General features: G+C 48.5%; 1 protein-coding gene across 1 annotated transcript in view; it reads left to right on the top strand.

The window, feature by feature from the left end:
• The window catches only part of PAPPA2 (pappalysin 2), a 94,605-nt gene that overhangs the window by 39,885 nt on the left and 33,703 nt on the right, over positions 1 to 21,017 (top strand). The window contains exons 7-14 of the mRNA XM_049808511.1: positions 1,401 to 1,893; positions 2,428 to 2,556; positions 4,212 to 4,303; positions 4,552 to 4,745; positions 5,942 to 6,079; positions 9,532 to 9,667; positions 9,909 to 10,128; positions 20,482 to 20,653. Coding sequence (XP_049664468.1) covers positions 1,401 to 1,893; positions 2,428 to 2,556; positions 4,212 to 4,303; positions 4,552 to 4,745; positions 5,942 to 6,079; positions 9,532 to 9,667; positions 9,909 to 10,128; positions 20,482 to 20,653 — 1,574 coding nt within the window. The remainder of the gene's footprint in view (positions 1 to 1,400; positions 1,894 to 2,427; positions 2,557 to 4,211; positions 4,304 to 4,551; positions 4,746 to 5,941; positions 6,080 to 9,531; positions 9,668 to 9,908; positions 10,129 to 20,481; positions 20,654 to 21,017) is intronic.

The raw sequence follows: 21,017 nt of genomic DNA on the forward strand, positions 1-21,017 counted from the left end.
GCATGGTCCTGGCTTTTGGGGTCATGCACCTGCCATGGGAGCTGTTGGGCTTTTCATGCTGCCTCAGCTCCTCCAAGGGCAAAGCAGAGGAGGCAAAAGACCAGGTGAAATGATCCCGTGACCTGTATGTAGTGCACATGCTGTTGTTGAACATCGTGGAGCCAGAGGATCTGTTAGTTCTGGGCATTTGCACATTTGAGCCACTGAGGTTGTCTGAAAATGTGCCAGGGTGGTTGCAGAGAAGGTGCAGTTTGGGCTTTATTACACTTTTGGCATGTAGCCCATGCTTTGATAACAGGAGTGTCAGAGTGTAGCTGAGATTCTGTGTCTGAAAACTCTTTAAGTATCTCTTGCTAGCATTGCAAGTTGAGGGGGGTGGGAATCTACTTAAAGAAATAACCAAACTTGTGCTTATTCAGTGATACCAAACAAATCAAAGCTTAGCTCATGTATTGTCAGTGGTTCCTGTTTCCCCCGCCTGTCTGATTCACTGGCAAATTAAAACTGCTTCTGGAATTATTGGACGTTGTTTTCTCCTGTGCATGACCTGCAGTTATCACAAGTGCATGTTTGCTCTGGTGAAAAAGAAACAGGTTTTATGGTTTTTAGAAGACTAATATTAAATGGATGCAGGCTTTTGAATTGGTGCTGGGCCCTAAGAAATGCTTGCAGTGGTTGATGAAGACAAGGGTATTTCTACTACAGAATGATGAATTCCAGTGATGCTTTCTGAGACTGAAAGCCCAATGTTACATTTCTCTTGCTGAGTGCTAATCCACCACCAGGGGAGGCAGGCTGGGGATCTGAGGTCAGCCTGGGCACCATCCTGGTGAAAGAACAGCCTTCCAGAGCTGCTTCCCTGGCTTGCTTTGGACCTGCTCCCTTCCTGCCTGTGACCTGTTCCAGCACTTGCCTGTGGAAACCTTCGGTCTCTGCTCTGCTTAGCCTATGTCCAAACCCACGGAGCCGCAGGGACTCAGCATTCAAGGTGCCCTTGGCAAGCCTTCTGTGCCTATGAGACTACAGAGCAAGCTTCACGTCCCCCAGCTGTGTCCAGGCTGTCTCTAGAGTTTGGCACTGTAACCAGCTGCAGTGTGGACACCATCGTCCTTGTTTTAGAGGACTGTGAGACACCAGATCTGCCAAGCCTTGTGCTTGGGTGCATGCCCAGGATGCAGGAGACAAGTGGTGCTTATTGCTTTCTAGGATGGCAGGGCAGAGATGCCACCAGCTCTGGCGCCTGCCTACAGCGGCTGCAAAACCTCATGGGTGTGCAGCTATAGCACAGAGATGCATAAGCAGCTATGGGGTACTGCAGGGAGGATTGCCCCTCTGGGTGCCCTGGGAGGTCAGCTATCCCCTGGGTTCTCATCAGCCTTTTCCTCGTCCCTCCTGTCCAGGGCCCCCAGATGTGGATCAGCCCTGTGAGCCCAGCCTGCAGGCCTGGAGTCCGGAGCTCCACCTGTACCACATGAACATGACGGTGCCATGCCCCCAGCCGGACGGCTGCATCCTGGAGCTGCGCTTCCTGCACCCCGTCTACCCCGATTCTCTCACCCTCTGGACCACATACCTCTCCACGGGTTCTCCCAAGGTGCTGTCTGACATTGAAGTCCTGACAGAGCAGGGGGAGTCCATCCATCTGGGCCCCCTGGACACCTTCTGTGATGTCCCCTTTACCGTGAAGCTTGACATACCTAAAAAGGTGTCCGGAGTCAAAATCTACACCTTTGACGAGAGGATGGAGATAGACACGGCCCTGCTGACCTCCATGCCCCACAGCTCTCTCTGCTCCACCTGCAAGCTGATTCAGTACCGTGTCCTCCGTGACCCCCCATTTGCAAATGAATCCCCTGCCGCCCCGGCACAGGCGCACCGCCAGTTCGTCGACACGTGAGTGACAAGGCTGCTCCGTTGCAGGCTGAGTGGGTGGCTGGGACAGTTTAGATGACCTCCTCAGGTCCTGCCTTTGAATCCCTGGATGGTTTGGCTTGTGTTTCGTATTTTCACCCCTGGAATTACCATGTTCGATGCCATGAGTGGATTCCCTATTCAGCATTGAGGAAGCTTGTTGCAGACCCACTATGCTAGCATGACCCTTGCCTATGAGCCCAGGCTAACTAGAAGGAGCTTATTAATCCCAGAAACATTTTCCCCATCAACACAACGTAAAATGATTGTTCAAGTTAATGCCACTTCTCCCCAGCTCAGACTCTAGGGAAATAAGCAGCAGGCCCCTCTGCATGACCTGGCAACGACCCTCTTGCCACAGTCTCTAGAAGTTTAGAGTACAAAGACATATGTCAAAACTGTGATACTGCATGGGCACACACATGTGATTTCTATCTAGCTGTGGTGAGCAAATCTGTTGCAGATGTGTGGGCTGTTCCTTCCAGCTCCTTCTTCAAGTCCTCTCTGTTCCTGCAGGGAAGTCACACCTGGGCAGGTGTACCACTACCAGGTGCAGGCAGTCTCTGGGACAACCTCAGGAGAAGCCTCTCCACCGCTTGTCCATGTCCATGGAGCACCCTACTGTGGGGATGGGAAGGTGACCATGTAAGTCAAGAAACTCAAGCTCTCAACTGAGCTTCTTTAAGCTGTCAGGTCATCCTGCCCCAAAAGCAAGCACCGGGTTGGTCCTCCACCCACAGGTACTTGACTGAAGGTGCTGCACCAAATCCCTCCAGCAGACTGGACTATAGAGCTTGTGCTTTGTAAAATGCCTTGTGCATAGGAGATGAAGACGGTCTTTTTGAGAAGCAGGGTCTGGATGAGGAGTCCAACCTGAACATCCTCTGTGTTTGTCTGCAGTGCTTGGATCCTGGCCCATCTTGGTGAACTGTCACCGAGTCTGATCCCAAAGGGATCTGCCTTTGGAACTGGCCAATATAACCTTTTGTACAGGGCACACAGTGGTAGCCCTGCAGGATTAGGTTCTGCAGCAAGCGCACTCCCTCAAGGCATGGTGTCTTTAGAGAGCTGTCTGGTCTCTGCTTAGAGACCCCAAATGATGAGGGATGTACCACCTTTACATTGAGAGACTCCAACAGTTCATCTGCTCTGTCTAGGGATAATTATGCCAAATTTCTGTATTTTGGCTTTTTCAGATTTCAACTCTCAGGTTAGTCAGAATCACTTTCCTTTTGAAAACAGCTTTCTTAACAGTGTGAGGGAAGTGGACAATTGAAGCAAGTGCAGGAGGGATTGTGGTATTGTACAAGACCCAGCAAGGCAAAAAGGCTTACAGCAGGGCTAGCTGCTGAAGTCATGTAATCTGGTATGGTTTTAGCATGAATGCATACCAGCTGAAGACTTGGTCCAGAGAGAGCAAATGTTTATATTAGGCTCCGTTGTCAAAGTCACTAGAAAAGTGAGAGAAGCAGAAATGGGTCAATAGCAGCTAAGATTTCTGGCAGGCTTTCTTGTTCCTGAGCTGTTGTGGGGAAGGCCATGCAGGAAGCTTTGCCTGTGAAAGTCTTTTTCCTTTGTACCATGTGTGGAACAGTGAGCTGAAGGTGGGACACAGTGGATCATTTATGTTAGATGAGGGTGGAGGTGGGTGAGCATCACCAGATGTATGTTTGAATTTTTTTCACTCCTTGTGGTTTGGGATACATAACTCTGCACAAAGGAAGAGGTACAAATCCAGGCATTTCTGCCAGCTTTTCCAATCAGGTCTATTTTCTGAAGTATGGGGACAAAACCTTTTCAAGGAAACTGCATGGGCTTTTTTCCTCATGAGATTCTGTACTTGTCAGCTGGGGAGTGATTCTTGTCTCCTCTTGGGCTAACCTCCTCTTTCCCTTCTCCTGCCTCCCTTTCCCAACTCCTACTGAAACAGCAGCTCCATCTCAGAACCTCCTGCCCTCCAACACTTGCTTTCTCCAGCAGCAAGTCTTCCTGATGCTTGGTTCTCTACTTCCTCTGTTGTATATATCTTCATTTTCTCCCATAGTTCTTGGCTCAGGTCTTATAAGAAAGTCACAGTACAGTCATGACTTCTCCCATATGCTGTGTTTTCAACCTCTTTTTGTTCCCTGGCAAGATACGGTGTTTTCTCTCCTTTACCACTCTCCACATGTGGTTCTTTCTCTTCTCCCTGCTTCTGTGGAAATGGAACCAAGATATGGGGTCCTCACTCACGATTGGGCAGATGCACAGGGGTATTGAGTTAAGGGTGATGTTAACACATCTGGCTGTTGTCCTCTTAGGATCCTGGAAGAGGAATGCGATGACGGGGACTTGCTGGACGGAGATGGCTGTTCCAGGAAGTGTAAAAAGGAAAAAGGCTTCAATTGTGTCGGTAAGTCCAAATTGACTGAGACATCCTTTTGAGGCAGGAGTCAAAACTGTACATTATTCACCCTGCTCCCCAGAGCATATTTTGTTGCATCAACAAAATGTGCATCTGCAGCTGGAGTGATCCATGGAGCTTGTCAGGCCCTTGTGGTGGGAAATCCCAGGGCTAAATGGCCAGCATGCCTCCTGGGACAGGAGATGTATAGCCCCGGAGCCTGGTTTGTAAAAGGGTCATCCCTGATGTCCTTGCAGGGGAACCAAGCCTGTGCTATGTGCACAATGGGGATGGTGTGTGTGAGCCGTTTGAGCGAACAAGCAGTGTCCTGGACTGTGGTCCCTACACACCCGATGGATATGTGGATCTGTGGGCAGTGAAAGCCTATGCCTCCCATCAGGACACGAAGTCCTGCCCTGCTTCCTTGGCCACTGGAGAGCCTGTTGTGAAGGTGAGTGAAGGCATGGCAGAAAAAAAAAAAAAAAAGTCTGTTCTAGCAAAGCCCATGCAGTAAAGCTGGGGAAGTCTCTGCTGCAAGAGTGTACCGAGGCAAAAACAAAATCTTCAGAGCAGCTCTGGAAGTGTTCATTGGTTACTACACTCCTATGCAGGGAGCCAGTAGAAGAGCTGGGCATTTCTCACACCCCTCTTTCAGTAGTCTCTAAGTCCAGGAACTGCAGTACATGGAGGGCTGTTTCATCAAGGCAAGGAGCACCTCCCCTGATGATGTAGTTTGCTAACAGTGACCACCCTCGTCCCACCAACTAAATGCACAACTTTGAGCATGTGAGTAGTCCCACTGTCAGTTTAAAAAAATCCCGTAAACCTAATACCATATAAGGTCGAGGTCTGAAAGGGTAAAATCATGCATCCATCAGCATCTGTGCTGCTTTCAAACTCTCTGATCTGAAGCCAAGGAAAAACTGATGGGAGAATTCCCATCTTTCATATGGGCTTTGGAGCAGGGCCTGGAGGTCTAGGACAGGATTTCGCCTGATCAGTGTTAACATGGTGTGTGTATGATCTTTCCTAGCAAGCTGAAGAAGGGCAAGAAATATGTAGAGAGGTCGTATTTAGCCCTCTATACGTGCGTTTCTATTGACCTGATATAAGGAGCAATCTTCCTGAGACATACAGCATGATTAAATTGCCCAGATGTACATGTCTAATGAGATGCCTTGGGCTCAGGTGTCTGCTTCTGTAGAACAACACCTGTATCTCCTAGGTTTTGTCTGCCAGGCCTGTGGGGATGTCTGAAATACCATAGGGCGTTGAATGACACAAAAGACTGGTATTCAGGCAAATGAATCACACTGTGGATCTCATCGGCCCAGAAGAAATCAGGAGGCTGTGGTATTACCTACCATCTCCCAGCTTGGCTAATTATTTCTTAGCCCCACAGCCACCATGGGGTGCTTTAACAGCATGTTTACAGCACCTCAAAATGGCAAAGAACTCCTGTGCACATGTGTGGGCAGTGAGCTGTCACTCCTGCTTAGGAACCCACATCCTAATTGTCTTCATGCTAGGAACCCACTTGGGATCCTTCTCAACATTTGTTGAGTCGTCCTTGAGGTTTTGTAGGTACTCTTTCTTTCTCTCGCTTTCCTTGCTTCTTTCTGGGTTGAAATAAATATCTCCTTTCAGGTATGTAAGTCCCACCTTCACAATGTGCCCAAGGACCTTTCCCTGGCTGCTTGGTTCCCCTGTGCTCCCAGCCAAGACAATGCTCAGGATCCAGATGAAGAGAAGATGCCCTTGGATGATGTGGGAGTTTGGCTCAAGGTAAGTGAGGATGTGCGGGCAGGCACAGAAGGATTTGCTTATTTTTGCCCCAGCAATTTGGTGACAAAGACCTGTCCTTTTCTGTCCTGCAGGAGCTACGGCAGTCTTAAAAACTGCTCAAATAGGACTTATCCTACTGAACTCTTTGCAAAACCCAAATGCCTGTGGCTGGGTCTTATGTTGTTGCCCCATTCCCACTGTGAACTGCAAACCCATCTTGGGGCAGATTGCCAGGAGAAGGGCTGTGCCCAAAACCAGAATCCCACAGAAATGTGTTGAGGCTGAGAAACAACTTGCTCCTGAGGCTGTTCCCTGCAGTCAAGCTGTGCTGTTACACCCGCAGAGGGTGGGCACAAGCCGTGTTTCAAGTCCTAGTTGCCTTTGTTCCCCATGGCTGTGAAGAGCAACAGAGGGTAGGTAGATATACTCTGCCGTCCTGAAGGGTCCTGAACACTCCAGGTTGCTGCTGAGCACCCTGAGCCCACAGCAATCAGCTGTGACATGCAGGTGGTCCTGCCCCCTCCCCGCCCCAGTGACTCCAGACCAAAGGAGGCACTTCTGTGCCCCAGATGCTGGTCCTGCAGCCCAACGGGGGCTCGGGGGGCTGCCTTTGGGAGGGTACCCAGAGGGTCAACCCTCTCTGTCCTGGCAGGCAGAGGAGTAGGACAGAGGAGAGCTAATGGTTAGGTCAACATGATTTTTACAGCCATGATTTTCTGACCACAGACACAGTTTAGAGGTTTTGTGGCTGTTGCCTGGTGTTACTGGAAAGCTGGGCTCTGGCATGCTGCTTCCTCTGCAGTCTGAGGAGCAGCCTGCCCTGCTTTGCTCAAGGGTGTCTAGAGAGGACCTCTTCCCAAGACACTCAGACGATTTGTTGAATTGTCAAACCTGAGTCAATAAGCATGGCTATTGCCTCTGACATCTTCCGTCTCTCCAAATAACTTCCTTTAACTGATATAACTTCCTTTAACTGATTTTTTTTTTTCTTTTTTTTCTTTTTCCCTTGTCTGTGTGCTCACAACCTACTTTCCGGCTTCAGTCTCTGGCCATGACAAATGTGCCTCCTTTCTTCCTTTGCTAGCGAGAAAGCAGCAATCTCCCCCTCCGCCCTACCTAGATGAAAGCTTGCTTTCCACTTCTCACCAGGGGTTAAAGCGTGTTCCAGTTTTATTGGAGCTTGTGGTCAGTTCTCTTCCTCTATGGATGTTTATATTAAAGACTTTCATTACTGGTTCTCCATGCTCTCTCTAGGAGTGCTATTATTTTCCGCCCATAAAATTATTTATGGACTAGTAATAAATATGCCCTTTTTCTTTTTTCTTTTTTTTTTTCTTTTTTAATAGAGTTTGCTGATTGGTAACATATTGAGTTAGGAAAGATGGTTTCTTGTTGACAATTTGCCTAGCACACCCGCCTGCCCGGACAGGAATGATGCTGTTCATGCACATGTGTACCCACGTGTGCATGGTGTTTCATGGCCACCAACTCCCATGGCCATTTTAAAGCTGTTGCACCTGTGTCACCCAGGTTAGAGCCACACCACAAAACTCATCAGGTGGCAGGAGTCGCTTCCTACAGCATTTCTCAAGAGGTGGCACCAATGAGCAAGAGAAAGGCTGGGTCATGCTGTAAGTGGGCTGGGGGCGAGAGGTGTGTGTGTGTCTGTGCCACCTAACAAAGCATCTACCGTGCACCTTAGGCCTGTCTGCAGATGGGAATCATTATGATTTGCAGATGTCCGGCCATGCTTTGTTCTCAGTTTCTAACACATCCAATGAGGAGAGAAATCAAAATCACTTGTAAGCAAGTCAGGATGTGTAACATGCAGGAAATTAAACAGAAAGGGGGAGAGGGAGGGAGAAAAATTAAGAAGATAGCCTGCTGTGGCCAAGCACATAATATGTATTAAAAAGAAAAAAAAAGAATTGGGATGTTAGTCAAGTCAGTCTAACTTGGGGCCAGTGTCCTTCACCTCCAAGTAGATGCACTGCAAGAAGGGAAAGACTAAGCCCTCCACCTAAAGCTGTGCAGTCCAGGGAAAACCTCACCTGACTTCTCCAACCATCTTTCCTGCCCTGAGGAACCATGCTTGGAGGAACAAGCAGCAGGTGGCTGGGTTAAAATCATCTGGCTCCTTGGGGCTTCCCAGCTGCAGCTCTGTCCTGGGGGGCTCCGCGAGGCAGGCTGTGTGCACTGCTGGCTCTTCATCTTTCTTCTCTTCCTGCTTTTCTTTTCCACCCTTCTTGCTTTCCCATTTCTTTTCCTTTCTCCCCCTACTTTTCTCACCAAGGGAGACAGTGGGACTGTACCAAATAAAAATGTTTGAGCATCCTGGTCTACTTCTTGCAGCCAGGCCAGCCCTACATGAGAGCAAGCCCTGGCCAAGGGAGCATGTAGGCAGTGGTGGGGAATCGCTTGTGGGGTGTTTGCTACCAAGCACCTCCCTGCAGGGTGGGAGCCCTGGGCTGAAGCCCAAGGTTTTCTCCTGCTCCCGTGCATGAGCAATGCCTGGCGTGGCATGAACCACCCCAAGGCTGGGCTGCCATCACAAATCGGGCGGCTGTCCCCTCCGCTCCTGCAGTCTGCTCCTTGGGCTGTGCCCGGCCAGCTGGGACTTGTCCTCCTCCAAAATACATCTTCGCCTTGAATTTCTGGGCTCCCTCCACACCAGCATTCAACAAAAACACTCCATAGGGTGGATCTTGATCAAAACACATCACAGCACTGGGTGGGGGGTACCAGGGTGGGGGAGAAAAACATTTCTATCTTCTTACTTCTGAAGAACATCTGTCCTGCCATGATTGATGCCATGAGTTTCCCGGCTGCCTCCTGTAGCCTTCGGGGCTGTAGACAAGTGGGGAGCTGTCGGCTGTCCTAGCAGGCAGGGCTTCTTCCCACAGATCTTTCCACGTGTTGGCTGATGGACAGTTTGCAGTCACTCCGGGTAATGGGGCTGTTATTTGTTTGGGGTTTTTTTGGTTTTGTTTTCTTTTTTAATGGAAATCTTTCAGTGGCAGGGCTGGTAGCTGTGCGCTCAGGGTGCCTCACTTGCCTGGCCAGCGCTGTGTGGAGTGGGAGTTGGAGCCTGGTGAAGAGAGGGCAGAAGAGGGGTTATCCAGGTCTCTGTCAGGTGTTGCTCAATTTTAAGAGCAGCAAATGTGAAAGCTGGGAAGATGCCATAAATTTATAGCAAGGCGGGACAGTTACACATGGGAAAGGCTAGGGAAAGGGAGAAGGGGAATTAGGAGGGAAAGGACTGTGTTCCTGCACCCTTTCTTCCCTCCTCTCTCTCTTCCTACCCCTTTGCTGCCCTGTACATCTGCAGTCTCTGACCTCCTAACCCTGCTCCTGCTCTCTCACCATGTTCCCTCTTTCTTTTTCATATATTGGATCAGAAAGGCTGTATTTGGTATGCATGCTTTCAGGGTCTCTCTTGCCCTCCTGCCCAGGTGTGCTTTGAGAGACCTGCAGTGCCCACCTCCCTCCTGGTCTTCCTGGCCTCCGACGGCACCGTCCCAAGCAACCAGCGCAAGCCAAGGGTCACTGTCCAGATGAGCAACATAGATGGGCTGAACCGCTCTTTGGGTGAGCAACCTATGGGCTGTGGCAGGAGTCTGTGCCGTTCCGGTAGGGATGCCAGGAGCCCCCACCATTGCTGCGATCTCTCACTGGATTGGGTGCTGCTGTCCCCTATGCCTCCTTGCAGCATCTTCTGCTTCCCAGGCTGGTCTGTTGGGACGTGTAAGGGAACAGAAGAGGTAAATTAAGGCAGAGAAAATAACCCTAGAGCTGAGCTAGTGGCTTTTTTCTTTGCCCCATCTCGCAGGGATGTACGAGCTGTCATGCCAGCACAATCCCCTCGTCATCAACGTGACCCATGGCCAGGAGGACCCATCCCACTGGGCTGCTTCGGTGCTGCTCAACTTTTCCTCCCCACTCGTTGGCATCGCAGCCGTGGCCTTGAGGACCTCAGCTCAGGCTGGTTCCTCTGACCCCACCACTTGCCTCCTGCAAAACGAGGAGGGCCATGGCCATCAGCGTTACAGGTATGATCTCTGCAGGGCACTTCCCAATGGGCACCCAGGGTACCTCTCTCCTCTGGGGCTTTGTGCTTCAGTTCTGGAGTTTTTATTTACTCATTGAGTGTTTTGTGATTATTCTCAGGTGGCTTTTGAGGTGTTGTTGGAAAATCTAGTGTATGAGTCTTGATTTGCTTGTCTCGCTGGGGGGGGGGCAGGAAAATAGATTTTGTGTGTGGCCCATGCATCTGCATAAAACTGCATTAAAGGACTGTTCCCTGGTAGGAAAACTAAGCTCCCTCTGCTGAGGAGTTATCGCTGAGGGTTGCTGCTGAAGCTGAAATGTTGGCAGCTTTAGTGTGTGCTTTTCAAGCTCAGTGTCCATCCATCCATTCCAGCCTTCCCCACACCGCGGGAGGTGGGGACAAAGCTCTCCTCCTCCTCCTCCTCCTCCTCCTCTCTGGGCTTGGTTCCCTGTCTATCCCAGGCTCCTTACCAAGTCTCACGTTGCCCTGGTTGTAACATGGTGATAACAATAGTAGTAGCAATGGCGCTTTAATTTATTGAAGCCCAGTGTTTGCAGGCATCTGCCTGTCTTCATAAAGTAGCAAACGAGAGGCGGCGTTTGCAGAACAGGCACTGCTCTCCGAGCAGGTCGTGCTGGCAAAAGGACGAGGAAGGACTGACACCCAAAATAGACTAAATAAACAAGGCAGAAAGAGCGTGCCGAGCAGAGGCGCGGACCCAAGGAGGAACGAAAGGAAGGCACTTAGCTCTGTCCTAGAGGGGTAGTGGGGCTGACGACAGCCAGACCTGCCAAGTCTGGCTTTGCTTTCGAATCCCAAGCTCCCTGAAGTTACAAGCATGCCGATCCAGGGCTCTGGTTCAGTCACTTACTCAAACCACACCACTGGGAATACTAATTTTTGGGTCCAAGCTTTGCTGGATCTGTGGGGGTGTTAAGAGTGAAGGGCTTTGGCTAGGGTCATTGCATCACTGCTACTGTCATTTTTCTTCTGTTCATGGCCCTGGATGGACGAACATCCCCGATAATGAATGAGTGTGCATGTGTTTGTGTAAAAGCTTGTGGGATCATGGTACAATTGATTTATGTAGAGTTCTGGAAGCCATGAATATTCTGCAGTTGCCTTTACTTTCTTTTTTTCTTTCTTTTTTTTTTTCTTTTTTTTTTAAGTGCATGTGTGATTTATATAGAAACATAAATCTTAGTGAGTCAGCATATAAATATTATTCTCAGCCTTACATTAAAGGATCAGCGTCCACCTGAAATGCAGTCCGTTTCCTCCTGGTAGCCGTTACAGCTATGTACACACATGCTTCTAAGACCCCAGCCAACTGATGTGGTTTTTCAATTACATTTTCTCATCCTTTAAAATAATTTTGCACTCATTGCTTGAGAGCTTCCCCTTCTCCCTCAGAAGTGACTGCAAGGAGAGATAGATTGGACGCAGCTGAGCTTTGCCTATGGATGGGGAGAAGCTCATATAGGGACAAAAAGATAGGAAAATAGATGGTTTTCTCTTAAAAGTCTTGTTATAGCTGAAGCACAGGCCAGTTCCCATATCGCCAAAGTGCACAGAGCTGCGTGCTTTCCCCTTTGCATGGGCATGGCAAGACCCAGCAGGATCCTCGCATCTTCTCCTCCTCTCACTGCCGTTCTGCAAGGATCCCCATGGCCTTGGCTTAGCTGCAGTAAGCTGAATTACAGGTTACACATGTGCCCTTAGCAAATACTCGGAGTAAATCTGATCCCCTGAGTTTTCGGAGTAGGAAATGCTATTTATAGTATTGCTTTTCTGAACAAAAGGCTTGAATATTTAGAAGGGGGTTAGGCTACAGCCTCCAGTAGCCTCACTAATAATAAAGGATCTGCCTCTGTTCAGTCAGGAAGCATCCAAGTATGCCCCCTCCTTATTATATTTTTAAAATCTATTTCATCTCCAAAACTAACGTACAGCAGTATTTTTATTTTTGAGGGCTAATAATCCATTTCATATAGGCAGATGAAGCCTGGAGAAAAAAATCCCCTATAAAAATCTAGGAATATAAAATCTTAAGAGGTTTAGAGACATTCAACTGTAAAAGATCACAGAAGATCTGTGTTATTCCTCTAAAGAATTAAATGGACCATTCGCAGGCACCCAGCCTCATATACACAGTACGTGCATGTGAGTGCTTTCCTAAAATAACCCAAGAAAGGGATAGTAACAAAAGCAACAAAGAAATGAGGTTTCCTGACTTCAGTCTAGAAATGCTCATTGCCAAAATAATAAATACATGACAGCTTGGTATTTCTGTAGCATCTTTCATCTTAAAGGATCTCAAAGTGCTTTGCAGGCTGGGGCAAACAGAAAGATCATGTCTTTGCTGATGAAATGCAGCAATCTCCAGGTCAGGATGCAGCAGGCGTTTGATGCTAGAAATGTACATCCTTGTTTTGAAAAAAGGATTGCCTTCTGGTTTTGGACCCGCTTGAGGCACTGAAGGTTGGAAGAACACTTGCAGATCAAAGCAGTGTGGTGTTTCTTCCTTGCACCTCGCTACCAGCACCAGGAACCCCTCTCTACTGTGTCTGCCAGCAGCTCAGGGCTCTTCTTTGCTTTCTGTACCCAGTCAGAACCTTACAAGGTCAAGTAGAAATCAGACTTCTAGTGAGTTTCCACCCAGGAAACTCAAGCTCTCTAGCTTTCATCCTTTTCTTTGTATTTTAAAACTGAGCCACAGTTCCTCCTGTTTTCCTTGGTACAGGCTATATACTGAACCAGGGGAACATTGTTCATTTCCTCCATTATGTTTATTTTTAGCTCGGTTTATTTTTAGTGTGTTTTATTTTATGTTAGCACATGCTGGGAAATGCCTTGGCGAGTTAACAGGAAAGGTGCTACAAAATGCAGTCTGCATTGTGTTTTTATTTCCCGTGTGAGTGCCCTCCTCTGCTGCCCCAAAAGTGGGTTTAATGCATCAAGGGGAGTCTGGTTTGGATTCCTTTTATATGGAAAGTGGAAGTCAGGGAGAGAAAATCAAATGGAGGAGGGGTTTGTTTACATATTTTCAATTGCTAAACTTTATTCAGCAAAGAGAAGAGGGCCATTTCCCATGCAGGTTTTATTTGATTTGTTTTCTTTCTTCCAGGTGCCAAGTTTATGCAGGGTCAATTTATGAACTGCATCTGTGCTGGTGTGAAAATTTGCGGGGACCCTCGGTAGAGGTGCTGGTGTTTCATTTCCTTCCCTCTGGCCTAAGGACCCCCATGGTCAGGGACCATGCACAAAGTGGAGGGACCCTTACGTTGGGATCCCAAGGTCACTCCTGATGGGCTGAGACTTCCTCAGGTCAAGATGTACCTCCATCCCCACTCCGTCCTCCCAGCTATTGTCTGCTCAGGCTCTGCTTGCACGCGTAGTGCAGCTGGCATTGAGAGTTGTCTGCCATGAGGACAGCATGTATTGCCTGGATGTCTGTTCACTGCCTCTCCTAGGCAAATGCAGCCTCCTGGGTGCAGTATGACGCCCACCAGAGCAGGTTGTCTCTGTACTGCACCGTGTGCATCCTCTCTTCCTTGAGCTGGGGGAAAATACCTCTCAAGAACCAAGCCTAGGATCCTGATCATCACCTTTCCTGGGACATGGGCTCACCTTAGCCTGCCTTTGCCTCTGCCCTTGAGACCTCTCAAGGTGCCTCTCCTCTGGCATCAAAGCCTTTTGACCTCTGGTGTTTCTCTTGTAGGTCCCTGACTGGCTGATGGGCAGTGGTGGCCAAGGCTCTACTGTAGGTCTTGTTCATTGACTTCAGCTGGTGGCTTCACTGTCCGGCTGGAACATGACAAGGGAAACCTTGGGAGGTGCAGGGACAATTTTCATGGGCTGCCCCTTTCTATTTGCTCTCTGCAGCCTAGTGAGCTTCTTGAGTTTAATGCTTTGTATATGGACTTTTTTTAGGATGCTCAAGGCATCTTCTGCCTTTCCCTGAGACTAGCCAGTCTCACCTCGAAAAAAATATCACCCAACACAAAGTTTTTCACCAATATGAGCTTAAGTCAAACACAACAGCTGAATGGCTTAGAAACAGAGTGCTTGGCGTCACCTCATGGAAAGGGCCACCTAGTCCAGTAAATTTGTTCCAAGCGTGGCCAACCTCTGATACATTGAGGGAAGGTGAATTACCACACAGAGCAGTTGTGTGAGGTGCAAGGTAGGTTTACCTCCTGACCCCAGCACAGCTCCTGGTGAAACCCTGAAGCTTGATCTTGATTCCTTATTCTCTTACCAGTATGGACATTACATGAATCACACAAATCCTTCTGTCCTTCCCATGTCCAGTGAAGACGGGAACAAGGGCTGGGAGACCCTGAGGTTTGCCTGCAGAGCCCTCGGTGTACTGCTGCAGCCAGCCTGCCCCTGTTCTGCCCTGCCTTCCCTAATGTCATATACAGGCATTAGCATTTTTCACAGAAACTGGATTAAACATGTCCTTCAGAAGACTCTCTTATCTCATGTTACAGGCTGCAGGAGGTGATGAGTCCACCACCCCCACTGCTGAGCTATTCTTATATCTAGTAACCCTCTCTGCTGAGAAGTTGCCTCTGATCTCAAGATGAAAGTTGTTGCTTTCGCTCCATTCTTGTCAGAAAAGTCTAAATGCCTCTTGCCAGAAGATGTATTTTCTGTGTATATGTGTCTACAGAGTTATCAGATCCTCTCCCTATCGCCTTTCTGTCATGATAAATATTTTTTCCTCCTTAAATTTTATAGCATAAGTCTTGCAGTCCCGTTATGACTTCTGCTTGCAGCTCCCTTTTGAAATCCCTCTGCTATTTGTACGTCTTTCTTGGTGGTGGATGTGGATCAGAAGTGAATTCCTTTGGACAAGCTAGAAGGTGGCAGAAATGAGGTACAGTGTTTTGCTGTGGGGATTGGATATGGATAAAGGTGGTGTTTGGGACAGCTGAATATGCATCCTTGAGGAATACTGGCAGATAAATCCTACCTGTGTGCTGGCCTCACGATGGGCAGGTGGACCATATACCTTCAGGAAGGAGTCAGGCCAGCTCCTCTCAGGAGTGATGAAGGTACAGTCCATCCTGCCTCAGGTTGGGAAGCTGACTAGTCCAAACCTGAAATCCTATTCAGCCTCACTTTCTGTGCTTCTATAAGTGTTTTGGTGTAGCAAACAACAAAAAACCCATGGAAAGGAACTGTCTGGAAATACATTAAGATTGATCTGCTCTTGCTTCTTTTTCTTCCTTTGCCACTACGTCTATGGAAGGGCCAACAGGTCGTTTGACATCTTACTGGTGCCTTTTCTCTATCTGTGATGTAGATGACAGTGGATGACTCACTGGGATGTTCTTTTTTTGCCAAGTTTCTTTGGGAGTCACGTACAGAAGCAAACTTCTTTTCTTGGGATGGCAGCCTCAATGAAGATCGTAATCAAGAAGCATCACCACTGTTGGGTCTGTACACGTAGCCTGCTCCCACACGGATGGCTGCCATCAGATGTACTGGAAAAGTGAGACCTTTCCCCTTCACGAGAAACATGCCTGAAGGGAGAAATTCCCAAGTATTTCCAAAACACCTTTTCTCATTTCCTAGCTATTCTCTTTTGTTCGACCACATTGCGGTAAACATCTTTTCTTTCACTGATGTTCACTGCTACAGTCCAGACTCCACCAGAGTACATGCAGTGACTACTTTTAACTTCAGGAGATTTGGCTGAAGTCTTTACCTTTCCATCAACATCTCCTATAACCCCATCTCCCCAAAAATTTGCACCATGAGATGAACAACTTGTAATAATTTTCCCCTGTTAGAGTTGGAGCTTGATGATAAGGGCTGTTTTAGAAGCAATCTTTGGGTTGAAAGCTTGGGTAGATACTACAGCAATTTATGGATGATTTATTATACTTTAGGCAGCTGCACTGTATTTGGCTTGGCTTAGCTTGACTTGAGTAAATCCATCAGTATTTTCTGGGTTCCATGAAATAATTGCTGTAAAATGCAAAATTTCAGCTTTTCAGAATTTGGGGGTTGTCACAACAAAATGATGTCTCCCTACCAGCATTGCCACCACCACTGACTCAATGTGCTCCATTGTTGGCAGTTGCCTCCTGCTTTTATTCTAGAAAGATGAAGGATCCCAAAAGAGAAGTTTTGCTCTAGTTTATAGAATTGGTCCCATTTCAGAACAAAGCTCTTATCATTCCAGAGCAGTTAAGGCCATTGCTAGGCAGAATTTCACAAATTTCCAGATCTGAAACTTTCTTTCATGTATGAGTTATGGGACTTGGTGAGCCCAGAAAATCATGCAGGCTGGTGCTGACGTGGAATAAGTTAGGAGAAAAACCTTAGTATTTTGTAAAAATGTTGTTGACAAATCATTAGTTTGAGCTTCAAAAGATGCTGGGATAAAAATGGAATTTTTTTTGGATGTTTCATGCCGGAAAAAAAAAAAAAAAAAAAAAAATTGGCTTGTCCCACATCTTATACAGCCTGAATCAGAAATGGGCAAAAGGCAGGAGTTTGCAGCTGTGATACAGGAATTTCATTTATCATCAAAAGGAGAAAGAGCTCCTTCATGCTGAGATCAGAACTGGGCTAACTGCACCATTTCCTCGTCCAGCCTTTGTTAGGGTGTTCCAGAGGCTGGGAGCAGTGATTTATTCCATCACTTTACCCGAACCTTGGTAAGGCATGTGGATCGTGATGGGGCCAGGCCCCATGGCTTTTTGCCTTTTTTTTTTTTTTTTTTTTTTTTTTTTTTTTGTCCTGCACTTGTACACCATCAGGCTCAAGGGTGTCCTGGCCCAGAGTACTGCAGTGATAGTCATGATGATGCTGATAATGGTAAAGAAAGCAATCAAGGTGAAGGTTGTAGGTAGAGATGAGATATATATTTTATTTTTTTTTTTTAAGCTTACTGATATATTTGAGAAAATCAGACAGCTTTTAGTGACATGAGACCCTTTTCAGGTCTAGACTAGCAGCACTGGACTTCAAAGCTACATGTAGGAAGAGAACAGCTTCTCAGAACTTGGGTCAATAGGTCTCAGATCATTTCCAACACAAAACCTAGTGGGTATTTGTGGGATAGAGGTGTGTTGTTAGTCACAGAGAAAACAGTGATAAGTTAGTCATCTTCTGGGGCAAAGAGAAAGCTAATTATTTCTCAAATATATCTATATGCACATAAAGAATGTGTGTATGAGTATATACGTATGGTGTATATAAAAAGAAAGATTTTGATATTATGACCTGTAATTGTCAATCCCTTATGTGTATTAATCTCTATAACATTTTGCATATACGATAATACAGGAAGAATCTTGGTGATCTCTCGATCTACTTTATACCAGCACTGCTGCTTATGTTTCTGAACTGGTAGAAAACCAAATTGTGCTCAGTAGCACTGAAAAGGACCAGTGCTTTGTTACTTGTTATTAAATAACAACATCGTCCCGCCTGCCGAGGCTGCCCTGGACTATGTGCTATTGCTCCAGCAGAGCTGCTCCAGCCAAGCACTTGGCCTGGCTGCATGTGTCCGGAGGGTGCCACCACCACCCCTCAACCCAGGGCTGTGCTGAGCTCTGTGACTCAACACAACATCACGAGCAGATGAAGTCAGGCATCTCAGGGTCACAGCGTGGCCGCACAGCTGCCCTGTAGCCTACAGGTGCTTGGTGAACCCACCACTCATCTCCCAGACCCGCTTCCCAACGTGTGGTCTATGATTTGGCTACATAACCTCCGCGTGCCCGGCGGCACACGGGAGTAAGGACTTGCAGTGGTGTGTTGCTATAGCACCAAGCACCACGGTAGGGAGGGATGCTGTGCACCAGCTGCATCTCCCTGCATGCCTGTGGCTGGTGAGGAGGGGGCTGGGATGCAAGAGCAAGGCTGGAAAGAAGAGAAGCTCAGCCCCTTTTGCACATGCGTGTGCAGAGACACACACACGAGGAGGTTTAGGACAGCAGCTCCGTCATGGGGAGGTGGAGCTGGGGATGGGAGCGTGCGTGTGTGTGTGTGTGTGTGTGCATGCACAGGGGGCACAGGCAGGGAGCAAAGCAACTGCCCGGAGAAGGTGACTGCGGGAGGGAAGGGGAGAGGGCTACAATTGGTACCAGATGCCCTCAGAAGCTAATGACCTGACAAACGCTGTGCTCATAAAACAAATTCTTTAAAAAGGAAGCAAATGGAAATATAAGCTAGTGAAAGAATTTGCAGCAGCTGCCCTGAAACCATTTCTCACTTCATAAACAGGTCTGCATTGAAAAAACAGCCCCTTTCTTCTTGTTCTCCTTTGTGGTCCCCTCCGGTGCCCACCGGCTCTTTCAGGGCTGCGGCCTGCAGGTTTCCACCGTGTCTTTGGCTCAGTGGACTTGTCCAGAGTCAACAGCACATTGCGTTCCCTTAAAGTCTTTGTCGGCACCAATTTTTTTATTATTTTTTTTTTTAGGAGGAGCAAAGGCTGCCTCTGCCTCCCCTGGGTGAAACGCAGCGCACAAAAACTGTCAGCAGCCCTGTGTGAGGCAGGGAGCAAAGGGGAGGCATTCGGGTGCAGCTTCCCTCCCTTCTCTCCTCGGTTATCACTTGGTAAAAGATAAAGCCTGACTGCCAGATAACCAGGGTATTTCCTGTGGGAGCTGTTGTGTCAACCCCATGTCTTGGCCTCATTCCATCCCAGGCAATTAATCTAGTGGCTGTATTTCACTGATGGTGACCATAGCCCTCTGGCTGGCACTGCTCTTCACTATGGGATTATTTGTGATGCTTAATTAATCAGCTTCCCTTGGTGGGAAGCTGCCAAGGGACAGGTGACACATTGCAAGCTTTCCTGGGACCTCTTGTAACTTGAGATGATGCACAGGGGAGGGTAATTCCTCCTTTGAGCTGTGTCTCACCTTGGTGGCCACAGCTGAGTCTCTAGAGCTGGACAGGTGCATGTTGAGGTGGTCTTGATTCCAAAGAGCCTGGCATCAACATGCACAGGCTTGAAATGGTGCATGAGCCTGTGGGAAGAGCAGAGGTGATGAAGACCACCAAAGCAGAGTGGGAAGGTGACAAGAGTGGGGTGGAGGAGACAGCTGCAGCATGTCCAGCTTCTCCCTTCCACCACAGGCTGTGATGTAGCTGTATGGATATGAAGCTCGGGCACCTCTGCTGTGAGGTCGTGGGGAGCACTGCACATAGTTTGAAGAACATCTTATGGATGGTACCCTAATGTCTGCAGAGGTTTATTCTCCAGCTAAAACTTTCCTTGCAGTTGGAGAATCTTCTGAGGATTCTCTGTTGTCTAATACAGGGTTCAGCATACCTGTTGTCCTTCTGTCAGCAGAGGCTTTAAAAAGGTTTTTTCTTCCTGACCATCTGTTGCTGCGAATCTTGTCTTATTCTGCACTAAGGTTGACTGAAATCAAGATATGAATTCAAAAGTTAGCAGGAAGGAGAAACACCCAGTGTTACTGTCTGGGCTTTGTTGCCTTTGGAAAGCACAGATCTCTTGCTGTCCACTGTTGGTCCCCAAACACTAGTGTCCAAGACACATGTGTGAGCAGAGTATGTACAGGAGGACATGTGTGAGTGGCTGCAATCATGCATGAGTCTAATGGTGTGTTCCCTATGACACTGCAGAGTGCAGTTTCAGGAGATCCATTGCCACAAGTTCTCTGGTGTCCAGTATGATTTGAGCATGTTGGAGATGAGAAATTGTCACGTGGTAGAGACCAGCTTGCTGCCGGAGAAGCTGCAGGCGTTTCAGGAAGGTGCTACAATGATTGCTGTTTGTAGCTTTACTCCTTGTGCGTTCAGGAGTGCTGCTTGATAGGACCATCTGATATCAACTTCCCTGCTTTGGCCATGGAAGAGTTGTGGCTTTGCTGGATATGCTGTCTGCCTGCCCTCTCCCTGTCACCTCCCTCCTCTCGCTCTCTTGGTCCACGTACACCGAGCACCAACGGGCCCTTTGGTGCCAGACTGCGTGCAGGCTCTGAGGCAATGCATCCTGCGTGCTCCGAGGCAGAGGAGCTGGAGTTAGCCCCACCAGACAGCATGGATTTTGGAAGGAGTGTTGTTGGGCTGTGCCTCCTTTCATCAGCTTGGAAGGACACGATGGTCTGTGGGAGGATGTGGGCTGGGGTTGGGCTGAGGTCCAGCCAAGGCAGAGCTGGGAAAAAGTACCCTCCTGGCATCGTTGTCAGAAGACTTAAAGCCTGGAAGAAGCTGGGGCTGAGGGGTAGGTGTGCATCTCTGTAAGCATCTGTGACCTGCAGAGCAGCCCACACGGGTGCCATCTGGAGGGAGCCCATCCTTGCCGAAGAAGTCTTGGGACCCCACTGGTTGATCCCTTCCCTCTTCTCCTCCATAGCTGCATCCACGGTGCCTGTGCAGGATTGGGAAGCTGCATGCAGCCGCTGCTTGCTCACGCTGCCACCCTCAACTGTACCTCTGATGGCCCAAGGCACATGGCATGCACTGTTGCCTGTGAAAAGGGCTTCGTCCTCCGCTCCAGCAATGGGAAAAGCCTGGGCTCCACACAGGTGAGTGGACCTCAGGGTGGCGGTGACCTCACAGCCTATTGGACCAAGTGCTAGTTAAGAAAGATTTAACCACCCTGAGGTGGTTGGAGTGACTCTAGGACACCTTGTTCCTCCAGCCCTGACCTCCTCGCTGCTTTTCCAACAAACCTCAGCCCAGCGGAGGCTCTAGTGCTGGACCTCTGTGCTGGTGGCCCTGCTCTGGAGATCCCTCTCCTTTCCCTTGCTGCGCTCCTTCTAGCTCTCCTAGCCCAGCGCTGCCTGCAGACCATGGCTCTGCCAGGCTAAAAGTCACTGCAGGGGATGTTGCAAGCTGGGGTGACGAACTCCTGCAGAGGGGGAGGTAGACGTTTCTGTTCTCTAGATG

This window comes from Accipiter gentilis, chromosome 8 (genome assembly GCF_929443795.1).
Source record: "Accipiter gentilis chromosome 8, bAccGen1.1, whole genome shotgun sequence".
Taxonomy (NCBI): domain Eukaryota; kingdom Metazoa; phylum Chordata; class Aves; order Accipitriformes; family Accipitridae; genus Astur; species Astur gentilis.